This window comes from Psammomys obesus, unplaced genomic scaffold (assembly GCF_907164565.1).
Source record: "Psammomys obesus unplaced genomic scaffold, mPsaObe1.curated_primary_1811, whole genome shotgun sequence".
In the NCBI taxonomy this organism is placed as follows: Eukaryota; Metazoa; Chordata; class Mammalia; order Rodentia; family Muridae; genus Psammomys; species Psammomys obesus.
This window is the reverse complement of record NW_026590062.1, coordinates 21,716,718-21,734,285: the sequence shown is the minus strand read 5'-3', so window position 1 is coordinate 21,734,285 and position 17,568 is coordinate 21,716,718. Positions and strand designations below refer to the sequence as shown.

The following is a 17,568-nucleotide window of genomic DNA, read 5'->3' as shown; positions in this document are numbered from 1 at the left end:
CCTGCCTGGCTGGAGGAATGATGTTCCTTAGCAGCTGCCAGCCAGGGTCCTCCTGGAGCTTCCTGGCAGAGCCAGTGCTACTTTAGGACTTTTTCTCTTCTTTTTTGTTTGTTTCTTTGTTTCACTTAGTTTTGTTTTATTTTGTTTTTTTTAAGATAGGGTTTCTCTGTGTAGCTCTGGCTGTCCTGGAACTCGCTCTGTAGACCAGGCTGGCCTCAGACTTATGGATCCACCTGCCTCTGCCTCCCGAGTGCTGGGATTAAAGGTGTACGCCACCACCACCTGGCCAACTTAATATTTGCTAAGCAAGTTTATTGATAAATCTTTTATAACATGGATTTATCACTGAGGAAAGTTCATATCCCCGTTTCTGAGGTATTGTCTGAGGCCCAGTTTGAAATGCACAGCTGAGGGGAAGGCCTGCTGCTGATGCTAAGCCTCTCTCAGTCTACGCCACCTCACAAGTAAGGAGGGCTCCGTGGAGAAGGGAGCCTGACACAAGCCTGGGAACCAGACTGGGGTTGATCTGACAAGCAGGGACCAAGGGAGGGACGCTACAGGAGCAGGGGCAGTCCCTTTTTCCCCTTTAGGGACGAAGCTTGCCACATCTGAGCTGTGTGTTGGATAACTATGATCTTTGATTTTGGATAAGTTAACTTACCGCCTGGGATCTTAGATAAGCTCATTGACTCTGTAATCCTTGATGAGTTAGCTCACTGTGTGATCGTAGATCAGTTAGCTTACTCTGTGATGTTGGATAAGTTAACTTACTGTCTCTGGTCTTGGAGAAGCCACCTTACGGTCTACAATTTTAGGTAGGTTGACTTACTGTCTTAAGGCCTTTTTTTCTCGGGGATTTCTGGCTTCCCCAAGGCTTGAGGGATATTTTCCTGGCCCCAGTCCTCTAAGTCTCTGCCTTCCTTGTTCTCCACCCTTCCTTCTCTGTCTTGGTCTTAAGGACTCAAAATGATACTGTCTTTTCTCAGTATCTAAAGATGCTGAAATTCCAGCACCAGACACTCCTGCTCTATGCTGCTCTCTATTAACAGGGCGCCAGTAATGACTGCCATTCTGTCTCCTCGGAAGCACTGGCCTCTGCCAGGGTGGGGCAGGGAGGCCTCTGTGGGTAGGTGCCCTGCTGCTGCTGCGCTCAGATCTGCCCCATGCTTCCTCCGTTATTCCAAGAGGAGCTATGGAGGCCCAGGGCGTTTGGGAGACCCGGGCCATTTCTTAGTCTTTGAAGATTCAGCCAGAACCACTGTGACCCATCCTGCCCCTAGAATGGTTAAAGATCTCAAGTCCTGCACCCCACACGTGTTTGGAAAGGAACTTTCATGTCTTTGGGTTGGTAAATAAGAAGCTCTGCAACTCCACAAGGCTGAGGGAGCTTCAGACTTTTCCATAAGACTCCAGAAACTCAGCCGGCCGTGGTGGTGCATGCCTGGAATCCCAGCACTCTGGGAAGCAGAGGCAGGCAGATCAGTGTGAGTTTGAGTCCGGCCTGGTCTACAGAGCAAGTCCAGGACAACCAGGGTTACACAGAAAAATCCTGTCTTGAAAAAAACGGAAAACAAGACAAAAACAACGGAAAAAGATTCCAGAAACCTTGTGTAAATGTAGGCAGCGGAAGAACTTGGGGATGACTCATTCAGCAGTTCAGGAAACTTACAGAGAAAAGGCCATGTCGAGCGGCATCCATTTTTAATCCCAGCTCTGGAGCAGCAGAGGGAAACAAGTGGCTCCCTGGGGCTTGCTAGCCAGCCAGGCTAGCCTGCTTGACCAGTTCCAAATGAGAGACTCTCAAAAAAAGTTTTCTGAGAAAGGACCTTGCAGGTGCAAAGACATGAATACACACACTAACTTCTGAAGACCAACCAAGTTGGTAAGAGCAGCAGCCCTTTCATCTGAGTTGGTGTGACATCAGCACGGAGTGGCCACGTTATTTGTCTCTGAGCCACATTAGAAGAGTAAGGGCAGGGTGCGGGTGGAGCCGGGTGGGTGCTTGCTGGATACGCTGGTCTTTGCAGTAGGCTGACGAGAGGTTAGATGATGGGACAATTGGGAGTTGGGGAGAGAGACAAAACACAGCTGGAAAAACCCCCGGATCAAGGAGACTGGAAACCCAGAAGAGTCCCAGAGGCGCAGATCTCTGTGTGTGCCACTGTTTGAACAAATTACAAGCTAGGCATTGTAACAATTATTTAAAAATACCACGCACTCAACAGATGTGTTAGGAAGAGATTTATTATATGGAGGTGGAGACAGTGGGAGAGCGTTGGGAGAAGAGAAAGAGGGATGGGGCACCACCACCACACACCCCCAGAGAGAGAGAGAGCAGGGAAGGCAAGAAAAACCGAGACACTGAAGAGCCTGCAGTGATAGGCCAGTCCTTTATTTCTGGTGCACAGCTTGAGTGTACACCTGATGTAGGCAGGTGATGCCATCGCAGGTTGCTAAGCAACTTAGGAGTGGGCTAGTGCATCGGCTTGTGAACTAAAAAGCATGGTGGCACGTGTCTGCACTCCCCAGCACTCGGGAGTCCAGGCAAGAAGATCAAGCCATCTTTAGCGATCACCTTTGGTTATATACTGAATTTGAGACTCAAGTAGTGAGCTACTTGAGACCCTGGCTCAAAGCAAACAAGACAAAGTGAAGGAAGAAAGAAAGAACAAGGAAAGGGGGGAGAGGTGGAGACAAAAAGAAAGATAACACCCTGGCCTTGACTCAGCTAAAGGCTCAGGACCCAAGCCTGGCAACCTGAGTTCAGTCCCTGGGACCCACTTGGTGTATGAGGACACAGACACCTACAGGTCCTCCTCCGAGGCGAGCATGCTTTCATGCATTTCATTCAGTGCTCGGGAGGCAGAGGCAGGCAGGTCTCTGAGCGGTCCAGAGCAGCTGTTAGGGAACGCTTGAGTCACATGGTGAGCCTCTGCTTCAGAAACTGACAAGGAGAGATGGAGAGATGGCCTAGTGGTTAAGAACACTGTCTGCTCTTCCCGAAGTCCTGAGTTCAATTCCCAGCAACCACATACATGGTGGCTCCCAACCCTCTGATGCCCCTTTTGGAATGCAGGTGTGCATGTAGATAGAGCCTTCATATACGTAAATAAATAAAATCTTTAAAACACACACACACAAAAAAAAAACCCAACAAGTTGCTTTTTGGCCTCCACATTCCTGCCATGGTCCACATGCATGCATATGTACATACAAACACACAAACAAAATGAGTTAATTAAAAACAACCTTCCAAGAAAGCTGAGGCAGGAGGATCATGAAATTGAGGCCCAGCTGGAAAAACAAAAACCCCAGTGAACTTGAACTGGGTGGGGGCTCTTCTTGCTTTTAATCTTGTTATCCGGAAAAGGGAGGTAGCGTGCAACTGTGAGCAGAAGAGGGGGTGTGGGGTTTTGTTCCCCACATCACATACTCCCAAGAGTGGCCCCTGCGTCCTGCGGGAGGCAGCCCATTCCACCCAGCTAGGGGAAGACCAAGGCCATTCAAGGCCCTCGAACTTCCCGCCGAGATGGGCGATGGGCAGCCCTAGCACAGCTGCCACGCCGTGTGTTGATGCTGTGCAGATATCTGGCTGTGCTTTCATGTACCTGGCCCGTGTGTGTTTATGCATGTATCATTCCTTATGGATTCCTAGCGACTGACACAGTTAATCTTCAGGCTAATGCAGTGGATTTGAAAGAGTAAGATGACAATGGCTAAGGTAGATGGCCCCTCAGAGCAGAGACCAAAACCAGGATAAACCAAGCTTTGAGTCTAATCCCAGTCCTGGGGAGGCTAAAGCGGAATACACTGTCTCAAATGAACCACAAAAGGGCAACAGTGTAAAACCCTGTCTTAGAAAAATGAAAACAAGGCCGGTGGTGCACGCCTTTAATCCCAGCACTCAGGAGGCAGAGGCAGGCAGAGTTCAAGGCCAGCCTGGCAAAGGGAGATCAGGAGAGCCAGAAGGCTACACAGAGAAACCCTGTCTCATAAAGCCAAAAAGAAAAAGAGAGAAGTGAAAACAAAATAAAAAAAGGAGGCAGTCCTGGCTGGTGCCTCATGTCACCGAGCGCTCCGCTACATTTGATCTGGGGCTATGGCTGATTTTCTCCACACTGTTGGCTCCTCTGGGGTGCTCTATGCCTGTGGTGTGGGTGGAAAGATGAGTAGGTGGGCGGATGGATGGATGGATGTGTAGATGAATATATGCTTATGATAGCGAGGCAGTTACAGTGAAGAAGGCAGGATCTAGAGCGGCTGCCCAGCAGGCCAGGGCCACCGGGAGAAGCATGTTGCAGCTCTGTAGTCCGATTGTTTCCCTGCAGATGAGGATGATGCCAACAGACTCGGGGAGAAGGTGATCCTCCGAGAGCAGGTGAAGGAGCTCTTCAATGAGAAATACGGTCAGTGCTCCCCAGTGGCCGGGGTGGGTCTGTAGGGCAGCTTGCCTGACTACAGTGGCTGATGGTGTGTGTGTGTGTGTGTGTGTGTGTGTGTGTGTGTGTGTGTTAGGTACTTTTTCCTATTGCTGTAACAAAGTACCAACTGAAGGAAGGAAGGAAGGGGCTGTTGTGGCTCGCAGTCTGAGGGTACACAGTCCGTCGTGGCAGGGAAGGCATGGTGGCAGGAGCATGAGGCTGCTGGTCCCATCACATCCACGGTCAAGAGGCAGGGAGGTGAATGCTGGTACCCAGCTCACTTTGTCCATTTTATTCAGTTCTGGACCCCAGCCGGTGAGATAGTGCCACCCACACTTAGAGTGGGTCCATGTCAGTTAGCTCAGTCTAGAAACTTCCTCACAGATACACCCAGGCATGTGTCTTGTGGGTAATTCTAGAATCTGTTGATCAGGATTAACTATCGTAACGTTCGGGGGTTGGGGGGGGGGGCGGTTGTTGCTGTCCCTGGGCTGGCTGCTGAGTTGGGCTGCCAGAATCATGATCCTTTCCTGGAGTTTCACATGTTGATTCGGGGCCATCTTTCTGTAATTCTGACCTGTGCTCTCCAGGCGAGGCCCTGGGACTGAATCGGCCTGTGTTGGTCCCTTATAAACTGATCCGGGACAGCCCAGATGCCGTGGAGGTGAAAGGCCTCCCGGACGACATCCCCTTCCGGAACCCCAACACCTATGACATCCATCGGCTGGAGAAGATCCTGAAGGCCAGGGAGCATGTGCGGATGGTTATCATCAACCAGCTTCAGTGAGTGCTACGGGGTGGAGAGCAGGACAAGGGCTGTGGGAGAGGGTGCCGCCCTAACCACGACACAGATCATCAGGGTCAGGCAGAGTCTGTCGAAGAGGGAGAATCCTGAATCAAAAGATCAACTCCAGATTTTGTTGTTGTTTTGAGTCTCATGTAGCCCAGGCTGTACTGGACCATACGTGTAGCGGAGGCTGACCTCGAGCTGCCAGTCTCCCTGCCTCCACCTCCTCCGTGCTGCGATTATTGGCATGAGCTAATGTATTTGTATAATTCCAGTAATGGAGAGGCAGAAGCAGGAGCAAGGATTAGCCTCGGCTACGTAGCAAGACCCTGTCTCTAAAGAAAAAGAGTTTTAGAATTTTTGTGCCCTGGTCACTTGAGCCTGGTTTTGTTGGGAGCCTATATATGCATGGTGGAAGGAGACGCTCACCTCTGAGAGCCAGGATGCAGAGAGAGAGAAACGGAAGCCATGGTGCCGGCGTCCACTGAGGACATGCCGCACTGACCTCTCCCTCCCCCTAGAGCCAGGATGCAGAGAGAGACAAAAGGAAGCCATGGTGCCAGCGTCCACTGAGGACATGCCACACTGACCTCCCCCTCCCCCTAGGCCCCACCTCCTAAAGGTCTGCCAATCACGACAGTGTGCCAGCTTGGGAACTGCATACTTACCACATGGACCACTGAGCCACACTTAGGATGTGAAACTCTAGCTTGAACTGACCTGGCTGTAGCCACAGCAGCTGCATCTCAGCTGTGGAGAGTCAGGTGGCCATATCCAAGGGGCAGGCGAGGAGGGGAAAGCTGCTAACTGAGGCCTTGCTTCTCTCTTTTCAGACCTTTTTCGGAAGTCTGCAACGACTCCAAGGTGCCAGGTGAGTCAGAGGCAGGAGAGGCCAGCCTTCTGCCTCATGGGGACTAGTGTATTGCCTTCAAAAATAAAAATAAAAATAAAGCACAGGTAGGCATGACTTTGGGTGGCCCAGTGGATGAAGGTGCTTGCTGCTAACCCCGATAACCTCAGCCCCTAGGACCCACACGAGGGAGGGAGCTAACTCCTCCTGCACGTGGTCCTCTGGCCTCCATTCATGTGCCACATACATACACATACATAGATGTTCCTTTGAAAAGTAGGTGAAGCTGGGTGTGGATCGGTTGGGAGAGTACACACAAAAGCCTCCCATGATTCCTCTTGTAAACCAGGTATAGCCGCACGTGCCTCTAATCCTCGCACCGCGGAGCAGAGGAATGAGATTCAGGAGTCAGGGCCAGCTTCAGCTACTTGGAGGCCAGCCTAGGCGCCATGAGACCCTGTCTCAACAAATTAAACTGAAATACCTTCGTAGGAAGTGTGTAGAAAAACAGGTCTGAGGGCTTTTAAAGGTGTGGGGTAGACAGCCATAGTGAAGGTTTACTGATCCGAGTGAGGTTGTGGAGACAGCTAGAGCCATGTACTGAGGCTGCTGAGGTGGGGGAGGAGTATTTTATCAGCGAGACGGATAGGTGACTAGGAGCCAGAAGTGAGACCTTAGACATGCTTAGGGACTAAAGCGAGACAAGTCAGCCTTAGCCAGTTAGAGAGTAGGGAGAGCCACTGAGCCTAGGATGCCAAGTTAGGGCTTTGAAAGAATATAGCTGTAGCTCAGAGGTGGGCGGGGCACCTGCCTACAATCCCTCGGCGAGGGCCTGGGGCGTGCCGCCTGGGGCATGGCTGAGTGGTAGAGCACCTGCCTAGAATCCTCTAGTTGCAAGGGGCGGGGGGAGATCGTTCATGAGGGGCTCGGGGTGGGGCTCAACATACAGGAAACCCTGGGTTCTATTCCCAGGACATCAAAACAAGTAAAACACTAAGAATCTAAACGCAGGGGCTTTCTCCAGGGAGTTCAGGAGGCCGACACAGGACGGCCCCCGCCATCCGGCCTCAGCAACTGTTTCTTCCACCAGCCAAAGACAACATTCCCAAGCGCAAGAGAAAGCGGGTCTCTGAAGGCAACTCGGTCTCCTCCTCTTCCTCCTCCTCTTCATCCTCATCCTCTAACCCAGAGTCTGTGGCATCCACCAACCAGATCTCCCTCGTGGTAAAGTCACGCAGATCCGAACTTCACCCTAATTCTTTGTGGCCTTTGGCCCTCCCTCGGGCAGGGCCACCCACACCTCCAGCAACTGGGAGGCACTGGGCTCTGAGAGGGACTCAGCCAACCACGCAGGCGCACGCACAGGCGCAGATGCATCCACCTGTTTTGCCCACAAGATAAACTGAGGGTCTGTGCAGCCAGCGCAGTGCTTGGAATGTGGTTGTCACCAGCCATGTGTGTAAATAAGGACAGCAGGAGCCAGAGGGTAGATGGTCACATGACAGAAAGCCGCCTTGCTGAGTTTGGCCCTTTCCTGTTTCAGAGGAAAACTCCTATAAAGAACCGGGTATGGCGGCTATGCCTTTAGTCCCAGTAGTGGAGAGAAGGAGAGTCGGAAATTCTAGGCCAGCTGGGGCTATGCCAAACCGGGTACTGGGAGTGTGGCTCAGTGCGCAGGGTGCTTGCCTTACCTGCATGGAGCCTTGGGTTATATTCCCCATAAACTGGACCTCGTGGCACACACCTGTAATCCCCACACTGGAGGGAAAGGCTGGAGGACCAGAAGTTCAAGTCAGCCTCAACTACGTGGGAAGTTTGAGGCTTGCCTGGGTTAGCTGAGACTCTCAACAAAAAACTATTGAAAGCAAAAAAGACCGGTTTTAGGATTTCCAGATGCTTGCTGTGCCCCTCCAACCCTCTCTGGATACTCACGAAAGCCCAGACTTTTCATTTTTCCCTTGCCTTTGTTTGTATCGTTGATAGCTCCCTCCTTTCACCCTGAGAGGTGGGACGGTACCTCTGGGGTGAAGCTGGGTGTTTGGAGTTTACTACCGCTGCCGACTCAGCCTTCGCTGGTGTCTACTCTCCATGCTGAGCCCCTGGTGGGGACAGTCACCAGGCTCTCCTGAGCAACCTGGGCGAGCCCTCCTGTCCTCTCAGGGGCTTCATAAGTGACGTTTGAGTTCACCCTCAAAGAAAGCACGCTGACTGTTCTGGAAGTCCTTCCATGACACCTGGAGTCCTAACCTGGTCCCTCTGTCCCCTCTCTCTAGCAGTGGCCAGTGTACATGGTGGACTATTCCGGACTAAACGTGCAGCTTCCGGGCCCCCTTGATTACTAGACCTCAGAGCCGAATCAGGACCTCACCTCAGAAAGACTTAAAGGAAATGTAATTTATGTACAAAGTATATTCGGATATGTATCGATGCCTTTTAGTTTTTCCAATGATTTTTACACTATATTCCTGCCGCCAAGGCCTTTTTAAATAAGTAAAAAGAAAAAAAAAAAGAAACAAGTGTCACCTTTATTTATTTTTTCTGGTTATGTGTATTCTTTTGTTAGTGTGGCCTCACCTGCAGACTGAGTTGGCACACCAGCTCAGGTGCCCCTGACTCCATGTCTGTAAGTCTCGTGCTCCTGAGTGCTGGGCCGTGGTGTCAGGGACGGAAGTTGTCTTCTCTACCGCCAAGGATCTGAGGCCACACAGCTTGTCTTCCTTGCACAAAGTCACTCATTCCACCCCGGCCCTGGGACTTCAGTGCAAACCTGTTATCCCAGTGGAGGCAGGAGGATGGGGAGCTCCCCGTTTGCGGCTGAGGAGGTGACTGAGGAGGTGACTGAGGAAAACACCTTTCCTTCAAACATGCTGATCTGACCTCTGATTCCAATATCCATGTAAAAAAGCTGTGACTGCATCGGTATAGGCCTTTAACCCCAGCAATGGGAGGTTAGAACCAGGGCAACTGCACTGGAGAGATAGTTCAGAGGTTCAGAGCACCGGTTGCTCTTCCAGAGTTCAATTCCCAGCACCCACATGGTGGCTCACAGCCATCTAAAATGCGATCTGATGCCCTCTTCTGGCATGCAGGTGTAAATAGGACACTCATACACAAAATGAACGAATGGACGGATGAATAAATGAATAAATCTTTTGTTTATTTTAAAAAGAAGCAGGACAGTTCCCGTACTTGCTGGCCTGCTAGCCTAAGTGAATTAGTGAGCTCCGGGTTCAGCGAGGATCCTGCCTCGAAAAGTAAGATGAAAAGGGATAGCTTAGTGGGTGAAGGCTCTTGCCGCAAAGGCTGACACCCAGAGTTCAGCCCCAGGGACCACATGAGGAAAGGGGAATACTGCCTCATACACTCCCCTCTGACCTCACATGTTGTCATGTCAGAACACACACTGAGTGTGATGGGAGGGGTGGTCTTGATGAAGCCTTTGAATTCACGGAGGTCCACCTGCCTCTGCCTCCCGAGTGTGCCACCGCCAGCACCACACTAAATGTGATTTTTAAACATATATTTATGTAAATAAATATCTATACATATGTCATGAAAGGATTGAGACAGACACCCAGTGTTGACCGCTGGTCTCCAAACATACATGTCCAAGCACATCTGCACACGTGTGCTACACATTCAAATACATACACCATAAACACACACCATAAAGAGGTTCAAGGCCATCCTGTTCTACATGAAGCCCCATGTTCCTTCTTTTTCCTTCCTTCTTCCTCCTCATCCTCACTCGGTTGACCAGGCTGGCCTTGATCCCAGAGGTCCACCTGCCTCTGTCTCCCAAGTGATGGGATTAAAGGTGTGCTCCATTATGAAACCATATGTTAAAGAAAAACTGTCTCAAAAGAAAAGAACATGCTCTAGAAATACATATCATCTCTATGTCCGCAGCAGTAAATATTGAATATACTGGAATTTTTGACTCAGCCTCTGCCAGAACTTTCAAACAGACATGCACACCCCACCCCAGCCACAGGAAGGCTTTCTCTTCCTGTGTGTCTGCCACGGTCCCTGTCTTTCTGTCCCATCTGAACATTTCAGGGTGCTCACTGGAAAACAGGATGGCCCCAGGGCCTAATGCTCCAGCCAGAATGGGTCTCCTGCTTGACACAGGACAGACCAGTCCAGATATTTTCCTCAGGCCTGCAGGATGGCTCTGCATCCCAGCTGGGAGAGGCCCCACTCCAGACATCTGGGTCCGATTCCTCCTGGAAAGATGTAAGAAGCCACGGAGTTGGCACACCCTTGTCCACTGTCTCTCTCTACTGGCACCCAACCACGACCACACGTAGCAGCTACTAGTCGGCATTCTATTCCACATCTCCTAGATGGAGGAGGAGGGGCCACCACACCAGGATACTCATTCTCTTCTCTGTTGGGCAACTCTACTTTTTTTTTTCTTTGAGGGGAAGGAGGTATGACAGGGTCTCTTGGGGCCCAAGCTGGCCTCAACTCTGTATGTAACTGAGGATTACCTTGACCTTGAGGTCTTCCTGTGTCCCCGTTACAAACACTGGGGTGCAGGTATTCACCACTACACTCAGCCTTTCTCTTCAAGGTCAGGGCTCCATCATGAGCCAGCCGCCATCCTTTTTACGGAAACTACCTCTTCACATTGGAGATGGCTGGCCCTGTTGTGGACTTATAATCCAGCTATTTAAAGCCTGATGAGTTTATTATGAGACCCTATCTCAAAATACAAAATTGAGGAGCTGGAGAGAGGGCTCAGAGGTTAAAAGCGTCAGCTGTTCTTTCAGAGGACCTACGTTCAACTCCCAGCACCCAAGTGGCAGCTCACAACTGTCTAATTCCAGTTCCGGGGGATCTGACAGCTTCACACAAACATTCATGCAATGCACAGAAAAATATAAATAAATCATTAGGAAAAAAAAAAAAAGGAGTCCATGGTTCTGGTTTCAGTTCTCAATATATATACACAAGGGCAGTTTAACCATAGGAAGGAAACACACACACACACACACACACACACAGAAACTATAACAAATGTGACAGGGCGCAGCTGTCACAGCATTTGGGAAAGGAGGCAAGAGGATCGGTTCAATGTCATTCTCCTTTACATAGCAAACTGGGAGGCTAGCCTGGACTACATAAGACCCTTTCTCAAAACAAAAAACAAAGGTGTGTGATGGTGCCACACACCTTTTCAAAAATTAATTTATTTACACAGCATTCTGCCTACATGTGCCTGTGCACCAGATCTCACTATAGATGGTTGTGGGCCACCATGTGATTGCCGGGAATTGAACTCAGGACCTTTGGAAGAACAGGCAACCAGTACTTGGGAGGCAAGTGGATCTCTGTGAGTTTTCGGCCAGCCTGGTCTACAGAGTGAGTTCCAGGACAGCCAGGGCTATACAGAGAAACCTTGTACTGGAAAAAACAAAAACCTAGGGCTGGCCAGATGGCCCAGCCATTGGGAATGCTATTATAGAGGTGGCAAGCTTAATTCCCAGCACCCATGCCCAGTGGCTCACAGCTGTCCAAAACTCCAGCCCCGGAGATGAATGCCTGTACTGTGTCCACACACACACACAAACTTTAGAGTAATAAAAAAAAAAAAAAATGTTTTTTTAATGTAATTAACCCTTAGATCAACCCCAGAGGCAGCAGCAGGCAAGGTCTCCGTCTGAGGCCGGGCTGAGCTACAGAATGAGTTTGAGGCCAGCCAAGGCTACTTAGTGAGACCCTGTCTCAGTAAACAGATCCCCAGAGCAGGGCTGCCTCCACCCAGCCATTCCACAACCTCACCCCACCTCCGTGAGGGGCTGCGGGCATAGCTCAGTGGTAGGGCACCTATAGAACACGTAACCAAAGCCCGGTCTCATCCCCCACATTTCAAAACGGGTGGGAGGGACGGGGAGAAAGTTCCCAGGAATTTTCTCCCTGTTATATATTAAGAGCTAACTTCCTGATGTAATATTCCAGCACTCCCTTCCTCTCCCCCCCCCTCATTCTTCCAGTGGGGCCTCACAACCACTCTTTATCCATGGCTAGAACCTGGCTTTTTGGTCTAGTTAGGGCCTTGGGTACCTGGCGCCCTTTTACCGGGAGCAGCCACTGGCGCCTGTCTGTGGTCTAGACCCGCCCCCACCATGACCCAAGGCAACCAGATCAGAGCCCTGTGGTTGGAGCCTGTGGGTGGGGCCGGCGCTGGGAAACCCAGAGCTATACAAAGCTGCCCCTCGGTCCTCAGATCCCTGCAGTTCCGTGGGCCTGCGCCGCGGGGACCCTGTCTCAAGCAGGGCCTGCGAGAACCTTACTCAGGTAGAGCATGCCTATAACTCCAATACTGGGGAAAGCAGGGGGCTCGGGCGTGGGGGACCAGCTTGGGCTACATGAGAGCCTGTCTCAGGGCAAAAACCCAACATTAAAAAACAAAAACAAGAAAACATGCCAGGCGGTGGTGGTGCACACCTTTGATCCCAGCACTTGGGAGGCAGAGGCAGGTGGATCTCTGTGAGTTCGAGGCCAGCCTGATCTAAGATCAGGACAACCATGGCTACACAGAAGAACCAAGGCTACACAGAGGAACCCTGTCTCAAAAGGTTGCCCCTCCATAGCAAAGCCTTTTGTTCTTTGAGACTGGGTCCTGGATTACCCAGGCTGGCCTCAAATTCAATATGTTAGGGTTAGGGGATGCCTTGAAGTACCCCCCCCCAGACAGCGTTTCTCTGTGGAGGCCTAGCTGTCCTGGAATTCACTCAAACTCAGAGATCTACCTGCTTCTGCCTCCTGATTGCTGGGATTAGAGGTGTGTCTACACGCCTGGTTTCATCTACGAATTTGCCTGTCTGTCCTGACGGTCAGTCCGTTTATCCCCGCTCCGCCCCCCCACATCCCCAAACCCCTCCTGCCCCCGTGTCCCACCCCCACCCCCGCGTTCTGGTCTCATGTCCCACCCACCCCCGCCCTACTTCCTGCTTCCTGAACTTTAGGAGCTGTGGCCCATCAGGGTCAGCCCCACAGCCCCTTTCTTCTTGCTCTCCCAGATCCAACCCCCCCACCCCCAACACCTTCCTGGGTATTTGTCTGCAGAAGCTTCCAGATGCTGTTTATGCGAGCGCTCAAGAATGTAAAGCGATTTGCTTCAAAGCGCTCATTCTTTAATTAAACTTCATTGAACCACCATCTGTCTCCGTTCAAAATGGCTTCGTGTTTTGCAACTCGAAATGAGAATTGTTTGTTGGTTTTGTAAACACATTCCCCCCCCACACACACACACAAAAATCACAAAAACACTTTCCAAAGTAATAAATGAGGGATGTGAATTGCTGAGCTGCATCTCAAATGTTCTAATTGCCTGGGGATGTGTGCTGGTGGGTGTCTAATCATCCTATATACAGAGTCTTTGTATAAAGATCTAGTATCAATGAAAAGATCGAGATTATGGAAAATGCTGGAATTATATCCGACTGAAAACAGTAATAAAGCAATCATCAGCCAGAAATGAGGCCAGCAGGAGGCAGGGGGAAGGAGTGGAGGGGTGCTGCCCACACCTGCGCCTCAAACCACACCTGCTTCTCTGGGGCGGCCTTCCTCCCTGCGCAGGTGCACGCAGAGAGCCAGGCAGATGACGGTGGGCTTGGGTTCTTCCCCACAGTCAGAACTCCGTGAAAAGTCTCTCTCTGTCTCTGTGTTTCTCTGTGCCTCTGCCCCACCCCCAACACACCTCTGTATTTCTGTCTGTCTCTCTCTCTCTCTCCCTCTCTCTCTCTCTCTCACACACACACACACACAATACACACTCTCATTCCCTAGCCCCGTATTACAGAAGGCTGCCCTCCAAACGTACCGGCAGACATCTTTCATCCTTATCAGGATAGCTTTGACTAACTTACAAGTCATCTCCAAGGTGGAATTTGCTGATTCCAAGAAGTTCTGATACTCATTGGTACAAGGAGGGAGTGATAAGGATCCAGGCCCCTCACTTGATTTCAGACACTTCCTCCTGCGCCTCCCACACAACTGGATGTAATTCTGCCACTGGAGGGGATCCAAACCTTCTAGGCGGTTTTGAGCTATCCAGTGTGGGTTCCGGGAATTGAACACTGATCCTCTGCAAGAGCAGTACGGCAATCTGAGTAAGTCAGGCTCCCATAGACTCATGTGTTTGAGTGCTTAGCCACAAGCAGTGGCACTGTTGAAGGCATGGCCTTGTTGGAGGAAGTGTCGCTGTGGAGATGGGATTTGAGGCTGTTTTTGCACAAGCTACAGTTAGTAACACAGTCCCCCTCTGCTGTCTTTGGATCAAGACGTGGACTTCTCCAGCACCACGTATGCCCGCCTGCCGCCATGCTTCCTGCCATGGTGATAATGGACTAACCGTCTGAAAATGTGAGCCAGCCCCAGTGAAATGCTTTCCTGTGTAAGAGCTGCCTTGGTCATGGTGTCTCTTCACAGCAGTGACGCTCTAAGACAAGCTAGAATGGAAATGTTGGTTTCTTTAAAAACTCATTTATGTCACGTAAACAGGTTTTTGTTTTAATCCCAAGTGTGGGCTACGGAGCTGCTTTTAGTTTGTCCACAGCTGATAATGGCCTCCTGTGGCTCGGAGAGGGGCATGGTCTTTGCCAGTTGCACATAGTTTAATTCTGAGGACTCAGAGAGGGTATAAATATCAGAGCCCAAAGAGAGAAAAGCGACTTCAGGGAGCTGGTGGAAGGAGGAAGGCTGCCTGTTTGTTCCGATGCTGTGTTTGCTGTTGTTGGTTAGCTGACTGCTGGGTATCCTAATAGCTGAGATTGGTATTGCCTAAGACCCTGAACAGCTGGAAGTAGCTGAAGAGAACTACACCCCCTCTCCCCACAAACCTTCATGCTCTGCTACCTAGCATTGGGGTGTTGGAAGGTATTAGGAGGGATAAGGGCTGGAGAAAGGAGAAAGAGACGGAACCCCAAATAAGATAGTTAAAAAAAAAAAAGAGCACCTACAAAAAGCAGTAAATGTTTTTAACCACTGAGCCATCTTTCCAGCCCTTGTTTTAGTGTTTATTTTGTTTTGTTGGTTTTTCCAGACAGTTTTTTTTGTGTAGCACTGGCTATCCTGGAACTCACAGAGATACGCCTGCCTCTGAATACTGGGTGCTGGGATTAAAGGCGTAACCCCACCCTCCCGGCTTGTATTAGTTTTTGATTGAAGTGTCTCACTGACCTGGCCAAGTAAACTAGTGTGGCTGGCCAAAGAATCCCAGGAACACCGTCCCCAACCCTGGATTACAGCCACAGGGCACCATGCCTAGTTTCTGACACTGGTGCCAGGGATCAAATTCAGGTCCTCAGGCTTGCAAGACAGAACTTTACTGAATCGAGCTACCTCCCACCCCTTCCTTCTTTTTCTTTTTCTAGATAGGGTCTCTGTGTATCCCTGGCTGTTCTGATACTCACTCTGTAGACCAGGCTGGCCTCGAACTCACAGAGATACACCTGCCTCTGCTCCAGAGTGCTGGAAATAAAGGTGTGTGCCACCTCACTGTGTGACCCAGGCTGGTCTTGAACATATGCTGTTTCAGCCTCGGCTTCCTGGGATACAGTTGTGCATCAGTGTGATTGGCCAGGCTATCTATCAAAGTATCAAGGACCTTGTGGACTTCCTTCCTTCCTACCTTTCTCCTTCCTTTCTTTCATCCTTCCTTCCTCCCTTTTCTTTCTTCCTTCCTTCATTTCTTTCTCTCTCTCTTTCTTTCTTCCCCCTCTTTGTTTTTATAGAGACAGGGTTTCTCTGTGTAGCCTTGGCTTTACTGAAACTCACTGTATAGACCAGGCTAGCCTCGAGCTTACAGAGATCCACCTGCCTGTGCCTCCCAAGTGCTGGGATTAAAGGCATTTGCCGCTATACCTGGCTGTTTTTTTTTTGTTTGTTTGTTTTTTTGTTTTTTTTTTTTTTAATTTAAAAAATTATTTGTGGAGCTGGAGAGAGGGCTCGGCCATTGAGAGCATTTGCTGCTCTTACTAAAGAGTGAGGTTTGGTTTCCGGCATCTTCATCATAACTCCACTTCCAGGGGTTCCGATGCTCTCGTCTAGGAAGGTGTCTAATAACTGAGGTGTGTCCACTGTGGTGGTTTGAATCACAGATGTCACTAGGAGAGCTCTCGTGCCTAAAGTAGGAGGTTATACAGAATCTCCATGAGATGGCAGCAGCTCTTCACACATGTGTGAAAAAATGTTCTTACTGGACATTTTAACTCTTTTTACTACCAACTAAGGTTGTTTCTGCACACTTCAGCTTTGCCTGACTTGAAATGATATTGAGAACTTAGAAATATTGAAGTTGGGCCAGGCATGGTGTTGTATGTCTGTAATCCCAGCATGAAGAGAAAGGTCATCTTCAAGTTTCAAGGCCAGCCAGGGATTCATGAAATTCCATGTTTAAACACAACATTTATGGGCTGTCAAGGTGGCTAGGTAGGTGAAGGTGCTTGCTGCCAGGCCTCGAGAGAGCTGGGTTAGAAAGAACCAACTCCTATGGGTTGTCCTCTGACCTCCACGGGTGCACCAAGGCACACGTGTGCCCCCTGAACCCCACAAATTCATAAATAGACATTTTTTTTAAAGATGGAGAATGATTAAGAAAGATTTGGGATATTGGCCTCTGGCTGTCACAGAGGTGTGCACACACACCACACAGCACATAAACACAGAAAAGGGTTAGTTTGCTTTTTTGTTGACAGGATCTCACTATGTGATCCTGACAGCTCTAGAACTTACTTTGTAGACCAGGCTGGCCTCAGACTAGAAGAAATCTGCCTATCTCTGCCTCTAGAGTGTACATCATCACAACCATGTCTTGAAAAAACAAAAATAAATAATTCAATTCCTGTCACAACTACTAGAAATACTATTGCATCTGTTGCCCTATTGAATAAAATAAAGTAAGCTGTGGAAGTGTTTCATGCTTTGGGACTTGTAGTGACATTTTTATTTTTATTTTTATTTTTTTTAAATGTTTATTTTTTAATGTATATTAGAGTGCTCTGTTTTTATGCACACCAGAAGAGAGAATCAGATCCCATTAGAGATGGTTGTGAGCCACCATGTGGTTGCTGGGAATTGAACTCAGGACCTGTGGAAGAGCAGCCAGTGCTCTTAACCGCTGAGCCATCTCTCCAGCTCCTGTAGTGACATTTTTAAATTCTGGAATTTAGGTTTCTTTTTTTTTTAAAAAAAAAACATAGACATAATAGAAAGTGCTGTTGTGTCACTGGAGAGATAGCTCAGATGATAAGACCACTGGCTGTTCTTCCAAAGGTACTGAATTCAATTCCCAGCAACCATGTGGGGGCTCAGCCATCTATAATGAGATCTAGTCTCTTCTTGCCTGCAAATGCAGGCAGAATACTGTGTAAATAATAAATAAACCTTTTTTTAAAAAAAAGAAAGTGCTGTTGTGGGTATTAATATTTATTATTGATTTATCTTTTAGTTAAACTGGTTATTCCTAAACCAGCTGTATACCCAAATCACCACACAGAGAC

The 17,568-nt window shown here is 49.5% G+C and overlaps 1 protein-coding gene across 10 annotated transcripts in view; it reads left to right on the top strand.

Moving 5' to 3' along the window:
• Gtf2ird1 (GTF2I repeat domain containing 1) overlaps nucleotides 1–8,566 on the top strand; it is an 86,873-nt gene extending 78,307 nt beyond the window's left edge. For 3 of the 10 annotated variants that reach the window (XM_055605692.1, XM_055605694.1, XM_055605701.1), the window contains exons 23-26: nucleotides 4,329–4,406; nucleotides 5,012–5,204; nucleotides 6,042–6,079; nucleotides 7,083–8,409. In XM_055605692.1, the coding sequence (XP_055461667.1) occupies nucleotides 4,329–4,406; nucleotides 5,012–5,204; nucleotides 6,042–6,079; nucleotides 7,083–7,459 (686 nt within the window). In that variant the 3' untranslated portion in view covers nucleotides 7,460–8,409. Of the gene's footprint in view, nucleotides 1–4,328; nucleotides 4,407–5,011; nucleotides 5,205–6,041; nucleotides 6,080–7,082 lie in introns of all 10 variants that reach the window. The other 7 variants (XM_055605700.1, XM_055605699.1, XM_055605698.1 and 4 more) reach the window with 5 other exon arrangements.
• Nucleotides 8,567–17,568: the final 9,002 nt, after the last annotated feature.